The sequence below is a fragment of the Oenanthe melanoleuca genome, chromosome 2 (assembly GCF_029582105.1).
Source record: "Oenanthe melanoleuca isolate GR-GAL-2019-014 chromosome 2, OMel1.0, whole genome shotgun sequence".
NCBI classification, from domain to species: domain Eukaryota; kingdom Metazoa; phylum Chordata; class Aves; order Passeriformes; family Muscicapidae; genus Oenanthe; species Oenanthe melanoleuca.
In genome coordinates, this window is record NC_079335.1 from 115,604,883 (window position 1) to 115,626,644 (window position 21,762).

At 35.6% G+C, this 21,762-nt stretch overlaps 1 protein-coding gene across 5 annotated transcripts in view; it reads right to left on the bottom strand.

The window, feature by feature from the left end:
• TAX1BP1 (Tax1 binding protein 1) overlaps positions 1-21,762 on the bottom strand; it is a 54,482-nt gene that overhangs the window by 17,466 nt on the left and 15,254 nt on the right. For 3 of the 5 annotated variants that reach the window (XM_056482693.1, XM_056482695.1, XM_056482691.1), the window contains exons 3-9: positions 20,292-20,394; positions 16,693-16,880; positions 14,924-15,082; positions 5,068-5,216; positions 4,845-4,935; positions 3,501-3,686; positions 177-404 (exon numbers count right to left, since the gene is read on the bottom strand). In XM_056482693.1, coding sequence (XP_056338668.1) covers positions 177-404; positions 3,501-3,686; positions 4,845-4,935; positions 5,068-5,216; positions 14,924-15,082; positions 16,693-16,880; positions 20,292-20,394 — 1,104 coding nt within the window. The remainder of the gene's footprint in view (positions 1-176; positions 405-3,500; positions 3,687-4,844; positions 4,936-5,067; positions 5,217-14,923; positions 15,083-16,692; positions 16,881-20,291; positions 20,395-21,762) is intronic. The other 2 variants (XM_056482696.1, XM_056482694.1) reach the window with 1 other exon arrangement.

Here is a 21,762-nt window from a genome sequence, read left to right on the forward strand (position 1 = left end):
TTCTAAATCAGCTAAAATGCACTTGATTTAAGGTACTATATTGAATGCTGAAAGAGAATTTGGTAATTACTTGCACTAATCATCCAGAAACCTATTTTATTCCCCATCTTCAGTAAAGCTTCAGGAAAGATTTTATAAATACAGATAAACTTCAATACTAAATACTGACAATTTACCTGCTCATTTCTCAAAGCTGTGATATTTTTGAGTTCAGCTAAAGCTTCAGCAAGCTGGTTTTTGAATTTTTCATTTTCCAGACGTGCACTGTGAAGATCTGCCATTGTCTTATCCCGCACATTTACTGCATCACTCAGCTCTTTTGACATTAGAACAGCTTCTTGTTTGCTAGCCTGAATCTGATCCTCAGCTTTCCGAAGCTGCTCTTTCAAAATAATTGCCTCATCCTAGGAAAGAGAAGAGATGGAAGAGAATTCATCATTTTTTTAATTCAAAGCTTAAATAAAGGTTGGTATAGGGATTAGAAACACCTGAAAGAAAAAACAGATTTTCCTGGTGGCTTTAGCAAAACTACTAAATCAAGAAGTCAGTATACAAGTACTATTTTCTCCACTTGTCATCCTTGCCAGCAATGATGTGCAAATTTATTTCACTACAATATAAAAGTTTCAGTTCTGGAGTTTTGTTGGAATTTCAGCTTCAGTTTTAAACGAAGGACCAGAAAAATTCTGTTTTCTACATCTCTGTTCTTATCACTGTAGAACTTCAGCATCAAAAGCAATGTTCATCCCACAGAAACACACTGAAGGTAGCAACAGAGCAAGAGGTTTTACAGTGCCTACAATTGGTTAATGTAAAACTGTAAAGCAGCTTTGGGATGTTTTTCTCACAGCTCTGTTTCCCAAGCTCTTGCACAACAAGCTTTCCAGAGAGAAGAGAGAACAAATAGTGATGAAGAGCAAGCTGCAGCATGTAGCACTAAGCATACAGGGCAACCCAAGAGCCAACTGACCAAGCTGAACTATCAGCCCCTCACTCTTCAGAGAAGGCCAGGATTAGAAAAAATAATTTAAGTGTTTCTTTTTTAAAAAAAGAAGCTACTGTATAAAATAGTCACTGCCTCTGGGCTCCCTGATGGCATAACCATTTCTTATTCTTGAGTTCAGACATAAATTCAGCTATCTCTAGTCCATTATTTGTTAATTTTTCTAATATCATTTAAGTCCAGAGGAATACTACTGCATTTTGTAACCATTTATGAAGATGGATGGACAAGCAAATGCTCTGAAGTCCTGTCTCCTAGCTATTTTTACAGCACATGATACATTGGTAACATATTTCAGCAAATATTTCAGGTTTCACAAGGTGAGATAAAACTATTAATGATCCCACCAGAAACATCAAAAGCACTTTAAGATGAATAAATGACATAAACGTTTGGTTGCTACAGGACTGACACATATGCACTCCCTTCAAAATTTAACATGTTCAGAAACAAAACAGCAGAAAAGAGACTAAAATAAGATGTAACTCAAAGCAAGACAAGATGCCCTTTTGAAACTCTATGTCCCTTCTCAACAGCACTACTTTTCCACTTAAATATTATTTTCATAACTCATCTTACTTTAAAACAAATTCTAGTCTTTTAGATCCAAGTTGCTTTTCTGTAAGAAGATTGGCAAGATGCACAAGAAAGATGCCTGCATAATCTGACTTTTCCATGCTGGCCTCAAAGGCTATGTCTAAAGTGCGACTCTAATTTGGATCAAGAGCACATTTGTGAAGCTAAACTCCCAGTCAATTTCACTATTGCCTATCACACTGCAGATCACAGAACAATCTCAGGGCACAGAAACTGCATTCCTTTTGGATGAAATGGATCAGGATGATGTACATCAAGCAGAAACACCTAATGGTTACTCTATTGTGGGTTTACCCTGGCTGGATGCCAGGTGCCCACCAAAGCCACTCCACAATTCCCCTCCTCAGCTGGACAAGGGGGAGAATATAACAAAAGGCTTGTGGGTTGTGATGAGGACAGGGAGAGATCACTCAGCAATTACTGCCATGGGCAAAAACAGACTCAACCTGGGTGGAAAATTAATCTAATTTATTACCAGTCAAAAAAGAACAGGACAATGAGAAATAAAACCAAATCTTAACACATCCAGACCCCAACTCCTCTTTTCAGATTCAACTTCACTCCCAAATTCTCTATCTCCTTTCCTCCAGCAGCACAGCCAGGATGGGGAATGGAGGCTGCAGTCAGTTCATATCACACGTTGCCTTTTCTGCTCCTTCCTCCTCAGGGGGAGAACTCCTCACACTCTTCCTCTGCACCAGTGTGGGGTCCCTCCCGTGGGAGACACTCCTCTACAAACTTCAACACACATCCTTCCCACAGGCTCCAGTTCTGCATGAACTGTTCCAGTGTAGGATCCCATCCATGGGGCTGCAGTCCTTCAGGAACAAACAGCTCCAGCACAGGTCCCCTGTGGGGTCACAGGTCCTGCCAGCAAACCTGCTTCAGTGCAGGCTTCCCACAAGCACATCCATCTTCTCCAGCATGGGGTCCTCCACAGGCTGCAGGAGGCACCAGGGTCTTCATCACGGACTGCACAGGAATCCCTGCTCCAGTACCTGGAACTTTTTCCCTCCTTCACTGCCCCTGATGCCTGCAGAGTTCTTTCTCTCATGTTCTCCCTCTTCTCTTCAGCTGCAATTCCTCTCACACAGTTTCCTCCTCTCCCCTACTCTCCTTTAATTTGTTATCCCAGAGGTGCTACCATCTTCACACACGGGCTCAGCCTTGGACAGTGATGGATCCATCTTGGAGCCTGCAGGCATTGGCTGGTATTGGCTCTCACTGGCAGCTTCTCACAGAAGCCACTCCACTACCAAACCTACAGAAACCCAATACAGGCATCCACAGCACCTAACTAGAACTAGCCTGAAGTAACCCCACGTGGACCATGAACAGCATAAATGTGAGTTCTTCAGCAATTTCACTCTCTGTTACACCACACTGCTTGCTAAGCACAGTGCTGCCACAGGGCAGAGTAAGGCACCCCTTCCGTTGAAACCCTACTGTCACTGCAGAATTCTCACTCAGCACTGCAGCTTGACAGTAACATTTCACCCAACAAGTCCTTCAGCAATCATTCCATGTCTCCTCTTTTCTTCTCCATCACCCTCTACAGTTTCAACACAGCTACATTACAAACTTTTTCCTCAATCTCCTTTCCTTTTTCATGAAACTAAAAGCAATACAAGAGCACACTGCTTTTACTGAACTCAAAAATTACCTTTTCACACACAGTTAATTTCAGTTCATCATGTGAGACCTCAACAAGCTCAAAAGGTGCAAAACTAGAACAGATTTGAGTCTTTTCGCCATTTTCTGCATCTACAGAGATCATAATCCTCATGTCTCTTAGCCTATACCCTGGTGATTTCTTCAACTTCTTCTTTTCTCTTGTAAAGCACATATAACATTAGATATGTTTATTCATATCAGGCCAATTACATTTAGTACTGCTTACCTTGTTTGATGAGGAGTGCAAAAAAGCTTTCTTCATATTTTCTTTTTCAGCTATTAATAGCTGTAATCTGCCAACCTCCTGTTTATAATATGATATCATGTTTTCTTTGTTTGCATCCAAATTCTTAAACGTCTGGATTTCTTTTACTAGTTTGGTGTTTTCTATTTCTGTATTCTTCAAGTGTATCTGCAATGATGCTAAAACATGTCAAACTTCTTCCACGTTAGGAGAACTACTGTGCACCTATTTATGTGCTCACTGAATTCTAATTTATTCTACCTTGAGACTGATTAGAACTGGTAAAGAGAAAAATTAAACATTTGATATTATCACTGTCCTCCAGGTCAAACTTTCTGGCTGGAATTCTTTCAGTATGGTCACCTAACAACAGCTCCACTCTACAGCTAGAAGTTAAAGCCCTAATTTCTCCCCACATCAAATTAAGTTATTCAGGACTCACTCATCTCTCCACAAATGCTGGGAAACTAAGGACAAGCAAAGAGAAATTAAACTTCTAGTAGTAACTGCCCACAGCCATCTAAGCAAACAAGTCTACATCAGGAATATTCATTTTCAATGACAGCAAACTACTTTTAACAACTCTGCTCACAATAATGCAAAATAGCTCCTGCACACACAGACCAGAAGATCTGTGTTATTTACAAAGGAATTCCATGCTTGTAAAAGAGGCTTTGAGATTTTATAATCCAGGAACAGAAATCATATTTTAAATACACTTGATCTATTTCATACAACCTAAAGATGTCATTATTTTAGCATATAAAGTTTTTTCTGCTTTGGGGGGAGGGAGGGTGGCAATGTATTTTATTCTACATATGGATGTCTCTCAATACCAGCAAGAGAAATCAGCCATGCTAGTAAAAACCAATGCAATAGAGAACCTACTAAATCTTCTCAGTGTTACACATAAGGCTCAAGAAGAGGGATTAAGAAAACAAAGTCTGCAGAGAGAATTTAAATGACTAAGAAGTATTTAGTTATGAAAAAGTGTGTTAAAAATGAACAGCTACTGGGTGATGCATTGTGTAACTAAAGAATTTTCTCACTAGAATCTATTATTTTTTGTTACTATGTCTGAATTTTAACAAATTGGTGATTCATTCTCCTTCTTAGAGACCTTTTTATACCATGGTTGAATTCAGATGCTGTTTTCCTCATGCATTTTTATATGAGAACATCTATAACTATCTTAAAGATATATACACAGAAGTTACCCATTTCCTTTTTTCCTTAACAAATTTATTAGACTTCTCCATAAAACATTATTACCTTTATTTCAAACCACTTCATTCTAGTGTATACAGGTACAAGTAATAAAGTTACCTTATAAAGTTCTTTTTCATCCTTTTCTGTCTTTAACACACATTCAAGTTGCTCCTTCTCAAGCAGCACTTTCTTCAGTTTGTCCTTCAGACTAAAACATTGAAAAATTAATGGTACAGAACTATTAAAACAGAAAATCCATGCATATAATAAAAACTGTTAGTCTAAAAACAAAAAAACTTTTGGGGAAAAAAAGAAAATTAAGGAAGGTAAGGACCAATACCTGTCTAACTCCGTTTCTTTTGCAATGGCTTTCTGAGTAACCGTCATGATATCTTCTTCAAGCTGGAGAACTTTTGAAGCAACCTCATCATGCTTCTTCTTCAATTCATTATTTTCCCTTTTAAAAGCTTCTGATGTTTGAATATTATCCTTTTGAAAAAATTGCAAATAGATGCCATTTTAAAATGTGATTCTTCAGAAGTAAAACATGCTATATGAATTAATGTCAAAATATGGCCATCAGATTTCTTCTCTTCCTTAAAATCTATTACAAGTCCCTTTCAAGTATACATAAATCAATATATATTGAATATTGTTGTGCACAGTTCATCTATTAATAAGGGGTCAATAGGGAGTTGGTTTGGGCACAAGCATTCAGTTACTCAGAGCCCACCAAAGACTTCAGAGTACAGTATAAATACATTATTTCCCATCTTTTGCCTATTTCCTTTAGGCAAACAAACCACTGACTGTCTAGCTCAAAAAACAAAGAATTTTTATTTCTCTTTTTACTTGCTTTTACGCAGAAAGAAGAGCTTGCATTTTTCAGACAGTTACACCACAGTAGCAAGCCACAGTAAAGACAAGAGCAGGCAAAAGGAGAAACAAAACAAAACAAAATTCTGATTTAGAGCTGGTTACTACACGACATTCTCCTAGCTAGAACATATAGAAGGCCTCACATAGCTCAAGGAAGCCCATCCAACTATTGTGGGATTTATGGAAGCTGAGACAGAGAATGCTGACAATACCCAAAACATACTCCTTTATCATAAAACTGATAAATACAAGATGGGAAACCACTCTAAGTATTGCATTCATTATCTAATTACAGTGATGCCCATACTATTCTAAGGCAGTGGACAGCTGAATATCATCTCTGCTGCAGCAAAACAGCCATTTAAAGTCAGGCTATCTTAAATAAGCCTGAAAATGTTTTTTTTTCAACATAACTATTTTCTTGAAAAAAATTAGTAAGTAACATTAAAGTAGATCATACATACTGAGATAATATGCCACCCTTTTCTGATATCAAAGTATGATAAAGCTCAGTTTATTAACAACCATGACAGTGATATGAACCAAAGTGTAAAACAAGGTCAAGACAGACTGACCAGAGCACCTAACTACAGCATGACTTACAGCATGACTCAATGCCCTGAAATAATAAGTTGATGTACTGTTACATCAAGAGAAACACATCAGCCAGACTTTACGAAGAACCCCTACTGGCCAAATTCCAACCTAACAAACATTGTTTTAAGTACAATAAAATATAATGAGGACTGGTTTTAGTCATTAATTGTCAAGATACACTGTTCACAAGTATAATTAAGCCCCACTTTTACAAGCAACCAAACAGAAGTTTAAGTATTATGATTTTTTTTCCTGGGGGGGAGGTTGAGGGGTAGGCAGTATTGAATTGAGGAGTGGCAAATGTATCTGATGACTCACTCACATGCTACACACTAAATCACCATGCAGATTTTTATTTTTGTGATATATGCTGTATAAAAGAAAAGGACTAATATATTCTAACTATTTAAACTCTAAATGGCTTTCTTATATTAATAGAAAAAAGAATTTCAAGAGATCATGAATGTGATATCTTTTTTGTAAAAAACAGCATTGGAGAAGATGATCCACAACTTTCATAAGGTCTTTATTTTCGAAGAGCTATCGGTTTCTTGCAACCAAAAATACACATACTTGGTGTAACGAGGGCAGGATATTTTAATTAAAGTCAGTATTCCAAGTAAAACTTGCTATATAACCAGCAGCAACAACACACTCTATAACTGCTTGTCCTCCCCTAGTGCAGTGGAGACTAATTACTTGCCCCTGTTTTGAAAGCCTAGTATAGTAAAAAGTCTATTTCAATGCATATCTGTGTTTTCTCTAAACACCACTTTGGTATAACTGTAACTGTTGTAACCCAAGTGCCTTCAAAAGAATTTAATCTGATACATTATATATACAAACTGTACAAACAGTTCAAACAGTCTGCCAAAGGTAACATATATTAAAAGGAATTAATAGCCTGAAAAAAATTCTCTCCACAAACAGCATTACAATTGATGCTGCTTTGCTAGTTATTCTAAAGGGACATGGTACTAAAATGTAAAAGTTCCATACTTAACAGATTCTCACCTAATAAACTTGTTTAGATACAACTAAAGCCTACAGTTTTTAAAGAAAAAAAAAGGATTAATTTTTAGAGATGACTTGTTATTTTACAGAATTCTTAGTAATTGAATTTAGATGCAGCAATCCCTAGTCCCATACATTAGTTACAGTGGTTTCAGAGCCTGTAAAATTTAAGTCAACTGTGTTTAGAAGGAGTCTGAAGGGGAACTAAATGTACAACCCCTCTTACAAAAAAGATAATTACTTTCTGTAATCACTGCTTTAATTCATTTATCTTATCTGGTACATCTACCAATATTATACATTTTCTTCCACCTTCTTAACAGAGGACTAAAAAAAGCAGAGCATGTGCATGAATTATTTTAATGAGCTGGTTTAAAAACACCTTATAATTTAATTTTTAATTCAGTTACAAATGCAGCTCCTCCATCTCCTTCCCTAGAATTGCAACAGCCATAAGGGTGGCAGTGGGAATCAAACTGCACCACAAGGGTCAAGAGTAAGCAACCAGAAATTACTCAAATCAGCTTTACTGCTGCAAAAGAAGCTATCAAAACAAAAATTCCTGTAACCACTAGGAGTCTCATTAGCAAAATGAAACAACAAAAATTCAATGAGCTGTCAAGTCAATTTTCCTAGAATCAAAATTCCACTTTGAAAATCTTGACGTACCTTCAGATGGGGAAAAAGAAGAAATATGAGTGTTCCAAAATCTTTACTGCTATTCTAAAATGGCAGAAGATTTAAGACTGATTATTTTAAAAATAATTTTATTGTAATTCCATGAAACTCTGTCCTCATAAAGCTATTATAAACTCTACCTAAAGGATATGCAAAGATCATGCCTGGGGTCATCCTTGAAACATGTTAAAAATCCATTTAATAAATAAATTCCCACTGCAAAAAGGACGAATAATCTTTCATTTGAGAATGGAATAGCCATAAGGTTTCTAAATTCCCATTTTTATAAGAGAAAATCACAGCAAAAATCCATACATTAAACAATGAAGAACAGCACACTTTCCCTACTTATTTCTTACTTCTAATAGATTTTTTACAGCAGTAAAACATTGCTGACCACAGTCTGGTTAATGGAATGGTACAGACATTCCCTTCCTATGATCAGCACATACAACACATTTTTCAAACATACTTAAGATAGAGAGAAATCCAGCAGACAGAATAAAATACTTGAAAAATACAATCCAAGACTATTTCCAGACGTGACACCTTGCAGTATGGCAATGGTCAGCATGGTGTTTTATGCTTCAACTTCCCTTTCCATAACATGAAGAACTCCCTACCAACCTTTTCAAAGTAATACCACACCTAAAGCATTCACCTTTGATTAATGGCTAGTATCTGCAGCCTTCTTTTTACTTTTTAGAGAATGCATACACTGTAATGAAAAAGGGTGAAAAGTTAAAAATGAGCTATGCAGCTCACAATGAAGAGGTCAAATCACTTAACACAAGGCAATCTATTTAAAAACAAAAATTAAAAAAAAAAAAAAAAAAAAAAAAAAGAAAAAGCACACAAACACAAAAAACCACAGCACCACCTTTCAGCTGGATTGATTTATCTGGATGTAATTTAACATCTGAGGAACCATTATACTTGATATCCTACAGAGAATTCAGGGGGCTTAGATCAATTATCTGCAGGAGCCTTTTTTTATCCCACTGACATCACAGCAGCTCCAACAGAATCATGTGAAAGACTTGTCTGACATCACACTCTGTTTAAAAGACCTCTGAGTATAAATGATGTACACAACACAAGCACCACTGCAGCCAGTGCAAAATCTGAGTCTGCCATTAACACATGACATGAAAGTTCTGAAAGGAACCCTCAGGTCGTAATTCTTCTCTCTAAAAAAAATTAAGCATTCAGTAAAGTGAAACAGCAAACCAATTCTGCCAGCAGAATGTGAATTTACATGGATGCCTTATTAAAATTCCCCATCAGATAGATGAATAAGCCCACTTTTAAAACATTAAATGGTAAACTAAATTTACCAAAAGCATGAAAGAACAAGTTTATCAAGTCCGTAAATTCACTTCTGCCTCAATTTATGCCAGCATCATAACAGAAATACGATTCAAATGTTCACAAGATCAAAGGATGAACAGCCAGTCTTCAAATCTGTTGCTTCTGACTCAAGCTAAACATAGAAGCTACTGCCAGAGGAATAAGACTTGTCACCACTGTCATATTAAAAAAACCAGTTCAGAAGTGCCCTCTTCCCACTAGAGGGAGACCAATGACTGCAAAAGCATCCTTTGCAAGCTCTGCTCTCTACAAAAGCATAAAAACAGTGTTCACAAAATTGAATGGTTGCAGAGTATCAAAGGAAAGATACACAGACTACTACATGCTTCTCTTCTTCAGTACAGTAATACTGAATCTGAAAACAGCAGGCAAGTGCACTGCTGCCACAGAGCTTACACGTGGTTTAAGCATACGCAAAAGTGGGAACACAGAAATAAAAAGCAAGCATTCTTATCATGTACAAAGCTACATATGTTTTATATTCATAATTTCTAAGATAAAGGTTCAAAATATTTTTTTAAAATTGTTTTCTAAATAAAAACATACTACACTTTTGTTCCTTTTTTTTTTTTTTTTCCTTCAATTTTTAAAAAAGCAAAATATATTCAGCTAAAAGCAGCCTAATCAGGTTATTCAACACACTGAGTATGTACCAGTTTACAAAAGTTAACCAAAGGAAAAATTGAAATATTAAGAGCAACATGAAACAGTTCTGGTAACCATGTACAAGGTGCCATCTTCTTAAGCAAAATAACATAGTGCGTAGCTACATCATTACTTTAACATCTTATACTGCTAGAGCTGCATGGTGTATATATAGCATGATCCTAAATAAAAGTATGCTACCAGGGAAGATCACCCTAGTAAAAACAGATTAGCTCTGAAACACTAAAAGAAGGTTTTAAGAAAAAGTTGTGACATTTCTGAAACATTTCCAGTAATTTCGCATTTACTATGAATTCCCATATAGAGTAGTAACAGAGCAAGTTAAATCTTCACACTTAGTAAGAACTATTTTAATGTCATCTGGGGAAAAAAAAGTAGGAATAGTTTAACTGATATGAAAACTGCAGCAAAGGAATACTGTATTTTCTTCTAACTGAAAATACAGCAAGCCTATGGCCTAGCTATTTTCAAAAGGCTGAAAGAGGAGGGCAGGAAACTTTTACATTGAGGGCAGGACAACGAAAGGCCACTTACACCCTCTCTAAACTGTTTTTGTCAGTACAACTACATACTGCATTAAGCAGGCCTTGGATAAGAGGAAAAAGAGCAACCTAAAATAAAGACTGACTTTGTCCACCTTATAATATCTCAAGCTTTGGCAGGGTGGGGTTATTAATACAACTTAGTGGTAATAAACCATAAGGACACACTAAAAAAGTGGGGCTGGAGAGCATGTTCCCTGTGAGTGCAAACACTGACTAATGCAGAGCTGTTTGTCTTGCAAATATTTTTTTTCTGTGATGGTGGCAATGACAACAGGAAAAAAATTGTCTGCAGAATCATTCATGTGTTGAATACAAACCTTTTTTTATTAATGTGATAAAGCACTAAAAATTAATGAAACCTGAAAGCCTTTAGGGACAAGTAGTCACTTAGAGTGCAATAACTCATTACAAGAAGATAATGTGCTTCAAGAACTCCAATAGCACATTATGACTTCATGTCTTGAATGCATTTATTCTACCTACCCTTGGTAGGAAATTACATGGCTACCTTGTAAGAAAGCAACACAAAACTGTTTCTCTCCTGAACAGCAAGGGCACCTTAGCAAACCAAAGTCTGCTATAGCCATTAATTTCAAGTGCCACAAACACAGGAGCTCTCCTATTTGTAAAACTCAAAAAATGGGAATCTTTTCAATACCTGAAAACATGCATAGAGCCTAACAGTCAAACTTCATGGAACACTGATTGTATTACACCTGAATAGATTGTTTAGCACACCATGTTCTTAAAAGATTGATCTACTTTTAGCTTATCTCTTCCTAATATTTTCCCCAACCACTTACTAAATACCCCAATTTGGCAAAAAGCAGAAGACACCAGTTGCACTGCCCAAAATTCTGTAAGAGTAACTAGGTGTGAAGTCATTTAATCAGGAGTAGGAGGGCAGCACTAATTGGGATTAGCTGTGGCTTTGTCATGTCTACAACAATCCTGTCTATTTTAAGAAAGCAATGCTTCTACAGAAGCATTTCTCAGTGACCCTAACTACTTATGAGCTATTTCTGAAAACAAAGTACTGATAAAAATCAACACCAAAAAGAAGAAAGTAGTCTAAAGGCACATGAATAAATATGAATAAAAAGAAGATTTTAAGAGAACTATTTTTTAAGGAAATATTTTCATATTAGGAATTTGGAGCTTTCCCATCTTGTATTTGTTACCCTGCACCACAGTACTATGTAGTACACTTATGTACTACAACCCCTAATCACACCAACCACATTCTGTTCAATTCAATTACAGAAATACAGCATAGCTTAACAATGGATTTGATCAAAAGAAAAAAACACATGAACTAAGATACCCATATTATTTTCTCTGAAGAAACTAAGTAAGGTTTTTAGAATTGAGCAGACTGAGAAGTATTATGCACCCAGGGGTTCAAAACTCCAGGGTTCACTTATCACAATACAAATGTAATAAGTAAATATTAGTTGCCAATACATTGACAGCACAAAGAGCTCTGCACTCAATTAGGATCAAATGCTTGTGTCTGTACAGACACATCCACTTCCTTGGCACATGCAATTACAGCTTTTTAAACACAGTGCTTTGTAGTACTCTGGGTTTTTTGAGAGATTCTTGCACAAGCAGAAGTATACTGTGCACTTCCCAATAGAAGTATTTGCAAAAACAAACAAAAAAAAAAAAAAAGTACACTCTTAAGAGACTGCACACAGGTTCCACGTAACTTAGCTTTACCTTTAACAAAAATAAATTTCTATCAATTATAGCTGCTTTAAACTGCAAAGGCAATGACATCTCGTATATACAAAAATTATATTTTCTTATATAGGCTATTTTGTTTTATTAATTGTTGTTCATTAGACTAATACGGAAGTATATTGGAAGATTTCTAAAGTAGAATTTTGATAAGTTTAACCTTTACCTAAGTTAAAGATTTTTAAAAATAAAAGTTTTTAATTCATCACTTTCACTTTTTACCTATTTATGTATTAAAAATATGTAGAGCATAACTAAAAATTCACATGCATATAAAAAAAGATAACTAGAAATAAAAGAAGAAAATAAAAAGCCCCCCATAATACAAGGTTAAAACAACCACATATGGGTAAAAAACCTATAAGCCAATCCAAAGCAACCTGGTTCACACTAAGCACCTGTAAAGATTCTGCTGTTGCAAAAAGTACAAATACATTCTGATTACTTATCACTTCAAAGATTATCACCTGTAGTTTTGTATAAAAACATCCAAGTTAATGCATTGCTTAGGTTTATTGCCAATAACCACTATCACAATAATCACAAAAAGTGCATTAGATTATCTGGGGGCTGTGTTCCTGACCTGTTTTATAAGATCTGTGTTAGTGGTCAGTTGGAGAGGGGGTGTTTTGTGGGGTTGTTTTGTTTGGATTTTTGGATTTGGTTGTTGCTTTATTTTTTAAACAAGCCACAAGAAAAATAAAACCCAGGTATTGAAATCCAACTGAGTGCTGGGTCACTGATGCTCAGGAATCTTTAAATCAATGCATTAATGTACTGTATGTATTCCCAGCAAACAAATTACATAATCTTGTGACCTACTGTTGTATTTCATGTACTGGGGTGGAGAGGAAAGGAGAGCAAGTCATCTTCAGGACTGGAGAGCCACATATAAAGTACTCCTTATTAAAATTTCTGATGATTGAAAAGTTAACTTACTGCACCCAATTTAGTAGATATAGTACATGCTCACCTAATTTTCAGGAATAACACCCAATTAATATTCGGCTTATATACATAAACAAACAAACACTTTTACTCAGCAGATATGTTTCTTTTTTAAAAAGAGTGAAAAACAGAGAACAGGACATAGAAGATGTAAAATAAGACAGCATCAAAGTCTTAGAGACAAAAAAGTAATTGCCAAAGTTAGAAAACTTCCATCATATTTTAGCCAGGTGAAGAGCTCAATGAGTTTCAGATCAGACATCTATTTGTAGATAAATAACAAGTGAGAAGTTTTTCACACTGCATTCTCTCTTCATGAAAATACAGGGCCAAAGCAGAACAACAATAGCAGAGAAAAAAAAGACACAGAAAAAAACCACAAACCCAAACATTCCTGAAATTAAATTCTATTTGCTAAATTCCAGTATCTTAGAGGCAGAACTATTTTGGATTAGAGAAGTTCACTGTAAAATGTGAGAAAGTATGGAGAGATTTTTTTTCCTATACAGTCTAACTGAATCCTTGCTCAACAGCAGTCAAAATCCCATTTCTGTTCTAAAATGGAATTATAAAGCTAACATGGGTTAGAACTGATAGTTTGCTTTCAAATATTTTTTAAGTAAGAGCCTCAAGTGACAAAAAAAAAAATATCTATGTAGCTCATCCAGGTTTATCCACCAAACCTATAATCTGCAAATCTATGAAATGTGAATTTCTATTCTCTTATTGATCTAAGCTAGATTTCCCATGCATATTAAATCAAAAACATTCTTTAATAGAAAAAAATTTTTCCTAAACAACATCTTATCCTTTCTTTTTTCCTTAGCCAACACTCTAGTCCATTTCATTCACTGTCCAAAAGTCTACTACAAAGTACTAACATTTTCAAGTTCTCTCAACCAATTCCTGTTAAAGGTGTATGACACAGGACTGCTGACATGTACATACTAGTACCCAGAAACAGTCTATTAACTGCTGTCCACAGCTAAATTATATAGGTTTCATTACTTCAAATTTGTTCATGTCACCACCTCCCTCCCACATGTTTTTAATCGTCTCCTAAAAGCTGGGTTTTTTAAAAAGCAGCAGCTTAAAAATAGATTAGGCCCAACTTTTTGGTGCCCTTTTCATAGTATTAGAGTTCCTCCTTACCACATACAGAATTCCAATTTAAGCTGGCTTTGGTTTAAGGCTACATTTACATTTTTATTATTAACACTTTAAACAGATTTTTAGGTTTATGCTTCTTTTTCCTTTGAACTGTGAAACCTTTTAAGAGAAGTCAGTTACTAGTTACTTTTCACTCTTTACATACCTTGGCAAGAAGCATTCTCTGTTGATCTTTGCTTTTCAAACCTAAAATTTTTACCATTTTCAATAGCCTGTGTTCTACACAGTTATTCCCTAAGGAGAGCTATTTTTGAAAAGCTTTCCTCCATTCTAAATTAATGTAAGCAAACTTTAAATTATGAACTACTTTCCACTATGAATTCCACAGTTAAATATCAAACATCTGGTAACAGTTGTCATTGATTATCTTACCAAGCCTGGTACCAAAAGCCTTAAATATTTTAGCTATTTTACGACATAAAAGGAATAGTGGCAGGAGGTTAATAGGAACTGACCTGTTCTAGTGTAAATGTCTACCTAACTGCTGAGGGGTTTTGATAGCTGATTTTCACACAGTTTGACTGGTTCTTGAAAGAGCAGTAATACAGACATTACAAGTCAGCTTTAATCAGTTAAACAACTAACCTTTTGCTCTGTTTGCAGTTGTTCACATCTCTGCTTTTCATGGTTTAGTTCTTTTTCCAGTTGTTCAACCTGATCTCTGAGTTGTGTTGTCTCCTTTTCCAGAACAGAAGTTACCTTTAATAACTCTTCTTTTTCTTTTATTATTTTTTCAATTTTAAACTGAAAAAGAAAAAAAAAAAAAAAAAAAGAAAAAAAAAAAAAAAAAAAAAAAAAAAAAAGAAAATTATGGGTTTGGTAATTTTTCTCCCCATCATTCTAATCAAACAAGTGGATAACTAATTGCTGCAGTGTTTGAGCAGAAGCACAAATTGTGTGTTCCCTGGTTAGGTTATTACAGCTTTCTCCTTATTTTCAAATTTCTGAAATTTAATTGCTTCTACTGCATTCTACTACATGCAAACTACCATGATAGCATACTTTGCAGTGTCCTGATTTATCCTTAAGTCTTCCTTCCTTAAATGAAGCGCTGTTCCCAAGTGACAGCAGCTGTGGAAGAGCTAATTCTGACGATGACAGCTTGGTGAAAAAATGACTGTAGAGACACACATTCTCTCCAAAGCAGTACTGAGGAATTTCCTGAGAAAAATTATATGCACATGCACCCCACACCCACGAACACCTGAAAAGCAAGCCCTGGAATATGAACTGCGCCCTTTCAATACTTAAAGGGAACTTATAAAGAAGATGTGCAGACTATTTAGTAGGGGTAAAGGTTTTTAACTAAAAGAGAATAGATTCAGGTTAGATATAAGGAATAAACTTTTATGATGAGGGTGATGAAACACTAGAAAGGGTTGCCCAGAGAGGTGGTAGATGCAACATCCTTGAAAAAGCTGAAGGTCAAGCTGGACGGGGCTGTGAGCAATCTGATCTAGTTGAAGATGTCCTTACTCACTGCAGGGGGTTGGAGTAGATGAACTTACATGGTTCCTTCCAACCCAAACTATTCTACAGCTCTATACATCATCAAAATTATAAAAAATACTTGAGAACTTCTTTAATTTTAGTACTATGAGTACATATCTAAAAAGCAAAAATACCCCAGATGAATCTCTTTACTCTCTTAACCCTAAATTTTGAAAACCATAAATCAAATTCATGCACCTATGTGCCTAGATGCAACTGACAACAGGATAAAATGTCTGATGGCAAGGTAAGGGAACTGCACTGAGCAATTTTCCAAGAAGCAACTCAAACAAAAGTTAGTTTGGGTTTCTTTGTTGTTTGTTTGGGTTTAAATAGCGTTCAGCCTACAAACAGCAACCAGCAAATGTAAAAACACCATGACTCTGGATATAAGCCCAAAAGACAACAAAGAACACAACACATAGAAAACTGCTTTAAATAAAACAAGAGCTACTCTAATATACTTAGGCACTTGCTATTATTCAGCTCAGTCTCCAGGGCTGTTAACTTGGACAAAAATAAAAATATACTGGTTCCAATACTCTTTTTTCCTTACAAGAAGCACCATTTCACACAAAGAGTATCCTCCCCCGTCCAGTTAGCTAGTGACTAGTGATGTAAGAGAAGAGCAGTATCTATTCTTATGTTTCCCTGTCCATGCTTAGTGCCATACATTTTTAAATCTTGATTTGTTTAATCTGCAAATGTTCTGAACTTCAACTAAATACTAAAGAACAAGCTAAAAATATATACATTACACAGACACACGAAGGTCTTTTCATCATGGTTTTTTCTTCAGTATTTGTGATTGTATGTATACAGTAAAAAAAAAAAAATAGATTTTAGGAATTTTTGTATCAAACCTCAAGAAGTCCAGCTTTTGTGGTCACCACTAACATATCAGAGTTTCCTTCATCTTCCATAGTGAGCAATTCTTCAACAGGAGAAGCGGTACGAAACTGGAAAGGTGTGCTTGCTCCACGGATTTCGCCTTTGTAAGTCACGTAACAGAACTGATAAAATTCTCCATCGTCGTTTGGTAGATAATATCCTATGAAAATAAATTCATATATGAAGAAATATTCTACACAAGCTTACAAGTCTCCATCTGCAGAGAGATTACCACATCATGTTTGACTTACAGATTTCATGCTCATTGCCTCAGTAAGGCATAAATATATCATGAAAACTGCAGAAAGAAAAAGTCATCCTATTTAGTAACCTTCATCCCCCAGCAATTTCTACTAGCATTTAAGACTAAGATTAAACAGGGTTAGCAATAGTTGCTATATGTACACATCATCTCACATACATTAGGTAATAGCTGCTGTTTTTACATTTATGAAACATAATCATTAGCAATCAGATGCCATGAAGTTGCATCACGACTACATTATCATGTGACTGCTGCACAGTCACAGAACAGAGAATAAGTCACTTTTTGGCCTTGAAATACCAACCAAATACAACAGAAAAAGACAAAATAATACGCAATGACAAGACACCTACAACTTCACCAGATACCATTTGTACATAGACTTTTGTTATTGTTGTTGTTGTTTTGGGGGGAGGGGTTTGTGGGATAAACATCTTTCTTTTTTTTGCTGTTTTTCAATGCCAAAGCACAGAAATACTCTGAATGGATGACACCAGCTGAAAGGGAAGAGCCTGGAGTTTAACAAAGAGCTTATTTTCTAAAATTGAGAAAAATTCTTCTAGACTTCACAAGGTAAGAATAAATCCTCTTTCTTGAAGCTATGTAATGGTACATGGTGCAAGCAAATTATTTAAGAAGGATTTCTGTGTGACTATCCAACTGAACTGTTTCCCCCTAAAGCTACAAGCCTCTTGCATGACCCGGATTCACACAATAAGATTTATGAAGGTTAAACAATCATTTCAAGAACTATTGACATTTCTACCTTTATTAGTATATTCAAACCAATGCTTTATCCAATTCATTGGTAAGAAAACAAGCCACTTTTATTCAGAACACTTATTTTTGTCTGAGGATGAGGATAACATTAATACAATAAACCCTCACAGTGTTCAGTCAGTGTTTAGTGCTCAGTCCAGCAGGCGATGTCACCCATTTCAGTTCTTATTTCACCACATTTCAATCTTCTCCCTTTCTAACTTTATCATTAACTTTTCACCAACTTTTATTCCAGATTCCTGGAATTCTTTCCCAGTACTCTTAGCTACCTTAGTAAAATAGTAAAATGTTGCATTTGCTGTATAGACACGACTTGTATCAAGAATTTCATGTTTCCATTAGTCTTATACTTTATTAACAGTTGCTCAGGGGATAGTATCTGAACCTCAAAACATCAGGATTCATGCTTTTGGGCCTGGCTACACTTTCCTGTGTAGCACTGTAGTTCAGTTTACCTCATTCAGTGCTTAAGTAAAATGAAATTAGGCAGAAATAAATGCAGAACAATATATAAGAATTGCTGCTTCAGTACATTTTAATAGTAGTTCAGACAACCTGATTTTAAAACTACTGAAAGTCTTTTTTCTTGTTCTAACATGCACTGGAGAAGCAGATTTCTGATTATTTTCTTCTAGCACACTTACTTGATCATAAAAAAAAAAAAACACATTTAACATGCTGCACAACATTTACTATTTCACTCAGATAATTAAGCTCCTGTAAGCTCTACTGATCTCATCTCAGCAGCATTAAAATATCTTGCCAAACACAACCAGGAGACTATCTGAATGGGGATTCGATTTGGCAGCTCTATAAAAGTGGGGATCTGTCAGGATGGAATGTAACAGATGGGACAGAGATTCTTAGTCCCTAAATGTATGGTAAAATTTTCAAAATACAAAGGACTGAGAACAGCATGAAGAGTTCTACTCTTCTAGATCAGTTTTTGTTTCAGTCCACTCAAATTTCATTCATTCAGTGAACTCTTGCAACTGTAAAAGAAACTAATGACTTCCTTCCAGTTCCTACAGAGCATACACACTTTTCAATCAATGTCAAGGTTATAAAATGGTTATCAGGTTGTCAGACCATGTGGATATTGAAAGCACCAGAATAAAAAAAGACCTGGCAAGAGACAGAACTCATCAAAGCCATCACTATTTGCAGCTGTAATAAGATAACAAACTAATACAGTTATCATTTCAAGACTTCAATTATTTAATTTTTTTAATATGTTTTAAGCAATAAACACACACGCGAACAAAGATTAAGGCCAAGGCTGGGAAGTTAAAAAGAAGGTAAGATTGTACATAAAATTCTGTTTGTAGACAGAAAACCATTCATTCACTGGAGGTGCTCTTTTCACATGGAATTTTGAATGTGTGTAGATTTTTGTCCTGTGGCAACAAGTTCTGCATGTTGACTGTCTCCTAAAAGTATCATCTCCACCTCCCTTTTGAACTTGTCACTTGGTAGTGTACATCAATGGCTCCTATTTATTTGGATATATAGAATAGTTAATCAACTCATGCTATGGGTAGCTGATTCTAGAGACATCAGTCATTTCACATTATTTCCCTTTCCCAGCCTGAAAAACCTGGCAGAAGGAAGTCTAGAAGGTCACTTTGTCAGGTTTCCCACCCAAGAGACTGTTGTCAACACCTGAGATTACTGTGGCTGTGTCTATACAGCTGTACTGAATTCTTATCCTTCCACACCAGGATACCTGTTCAAGAGCTGCATGGTAAAAATGCTCTTCCTAATGTCTGATATAAACCTCCCACATCATAACCCACAGCCATTGTCCATTTTTCTATTTAACAAATGTGGCTCTCATCTTTGTAACTCCACCTTGCAGAGAAACTATTTATTAATTTTCATCTCCTTTGTTGCACTTTACTAGACCTGTTTTGAGACTGCAAAGGGGAGGGAGAGGATACAACCTGCACATAGTGTTGAAAACGTAGTTACACTACAGACTTGTACAATGGTGTAACATTTTCTGGTTTGTTCCTTATTCTTTTCTTAAAAGCTTCAGACATTTCCATCAGTTCCTTGCAGCAAAAGGTCCCATGCAACTCTATGACTACTCAAAATCTTCACTAAACCATCATCTACACTATTTATTCTTTGACAAGAATCACTTCACACTGATAATGTTTGAAGTCCAGAGACTAAAGATTATTTTAAGACACAATGCACTAAGAGATGGCAAGATTAAAAAAGCCTGCTGATGATTAAACAAAGTAACTTATTGTATTTTAATAGTTTCCAGCACAGCTTCTCTATCAGTCATGAATATCTGCCATTACTATGTAAAAAACATACTGTCACATACTTTTCCTTACAATCTTCCTTGACATCTAAAATAAGACTAAACTTCCCACAGTGAAATGTTGAAAATTCTCCTCCAATTTAACTTTTTTAAACTTCAGAACTGTTATACAATGCTCAGCACTTAAATGAACAGATAAGTATTTAAAAAGCTGAGTAGGCTGGAAAATACAGATGCTGCCTTATCCTCACCTTGAAAAGTCAGCACACAGTTAACAGTTGATCCTTCCACATAATTTTCTGGCATAGGTGACCAAAGAAATGTGTAATAATCTCTTGCAGTACTCCAACCAACCTAAAATTAAACAAACCACAACAAAAAATAATTAAAAAATAAAAAACAGAAAGAGAAAACATTAAACAAAATAATTTTATATACACAGATAAGATATCATGGTCTGGCCTTTACAGCATACTGAAATATGCATATTTCTGCTTCAAAATGCAATAAAAAGATACTTAACAATGTTTACAAATCAGGAATATTTTAACAAGCATGTCAAAGATTTAGCATTAATTTTATTAAGCTTGTTACCTAAGGCAGTAAATGGGTCTAAGGCAATAAAAGGGTCTATATAAAGTAAAACACCAGACAGTTTTCACTATACTATTTGGTGCAATTTTTTTCTATAAAGATACACATTTCCATATTTAAAATACAAGAAGATTCATTCTTGATTTTCTAGTGAAATTTTCTTAGCATAAGTTCTGCCAATGTTGACTCTTTTGTGTCCACAGTCCAACTGGTTCATCAGAAAACAAAAAGGAGGGGGGAAAAAAAGAAAGCCTTCTAGGCTACTGAAAAGATCACAATTGACACTTGAATTTTTTTGACAACTTCTGCAATGCCAAACACCAGCATTTCACTGGGATGCTTATTCTCTCATACATACACACTATGTCTGCAAAGAAAAAAAACAGGTCTGCATGTAAATGTAACTCAACTAAGTCAGCACAGTCTTCCTGCTAACTTCCAAAACCCTCTGCTTTCAGAGTTTTCCTGGGTGCAGTTCTGTACAGCGGTGAGCCACTGGCATAGGTTGCTCAGAGAAGCTGTGGATGCTCCATCTCTGGAAGTGTTCAAAGTCAGGCTGGATGGAGCTCTGAGCAACCAGGTCTAGTAAGAAGGCTCAGCAGAAGGGTTGAAACTACATCTTCTTTAACATACCTCCCAACCCAGGCCATTCTATCAGCCTATGATTCCACCCTCTGAAGACATATATCTCAACAGGTGTGAAATACATGCAACTAAACCAGAAAGCCAAAGCAATTATTGTAAAGCAATGGACATTAATAATAGCATAATGGTAAAAGAAATAAACAAATAGATATGATTTATTCTACTGCTGAAGAAAAAAAAAACAAAACAAAACCTTATCAAATGCTAGGTGTCATACAATTTATCTGTAACTGGGTATACTGTCATGGAAGAAGTAAGACATGGAAAGGGAATAAATTGTTTCCCAATTTTTATCAGGTAAGACAGTGTTTCAAGAGGAAAGAGAAAAAAACAAATACCCACACACAAAAGCCACACAACAACCAAGAAAATATTAAGTTACTGATCATGATTTTCATTGCTTCAACAGGCAACACTTCCAAACTCCAAGTCTGGAAGTCTTCCATTATAAAGGATACATTGCACTAGTGTATTTTAAAAGCA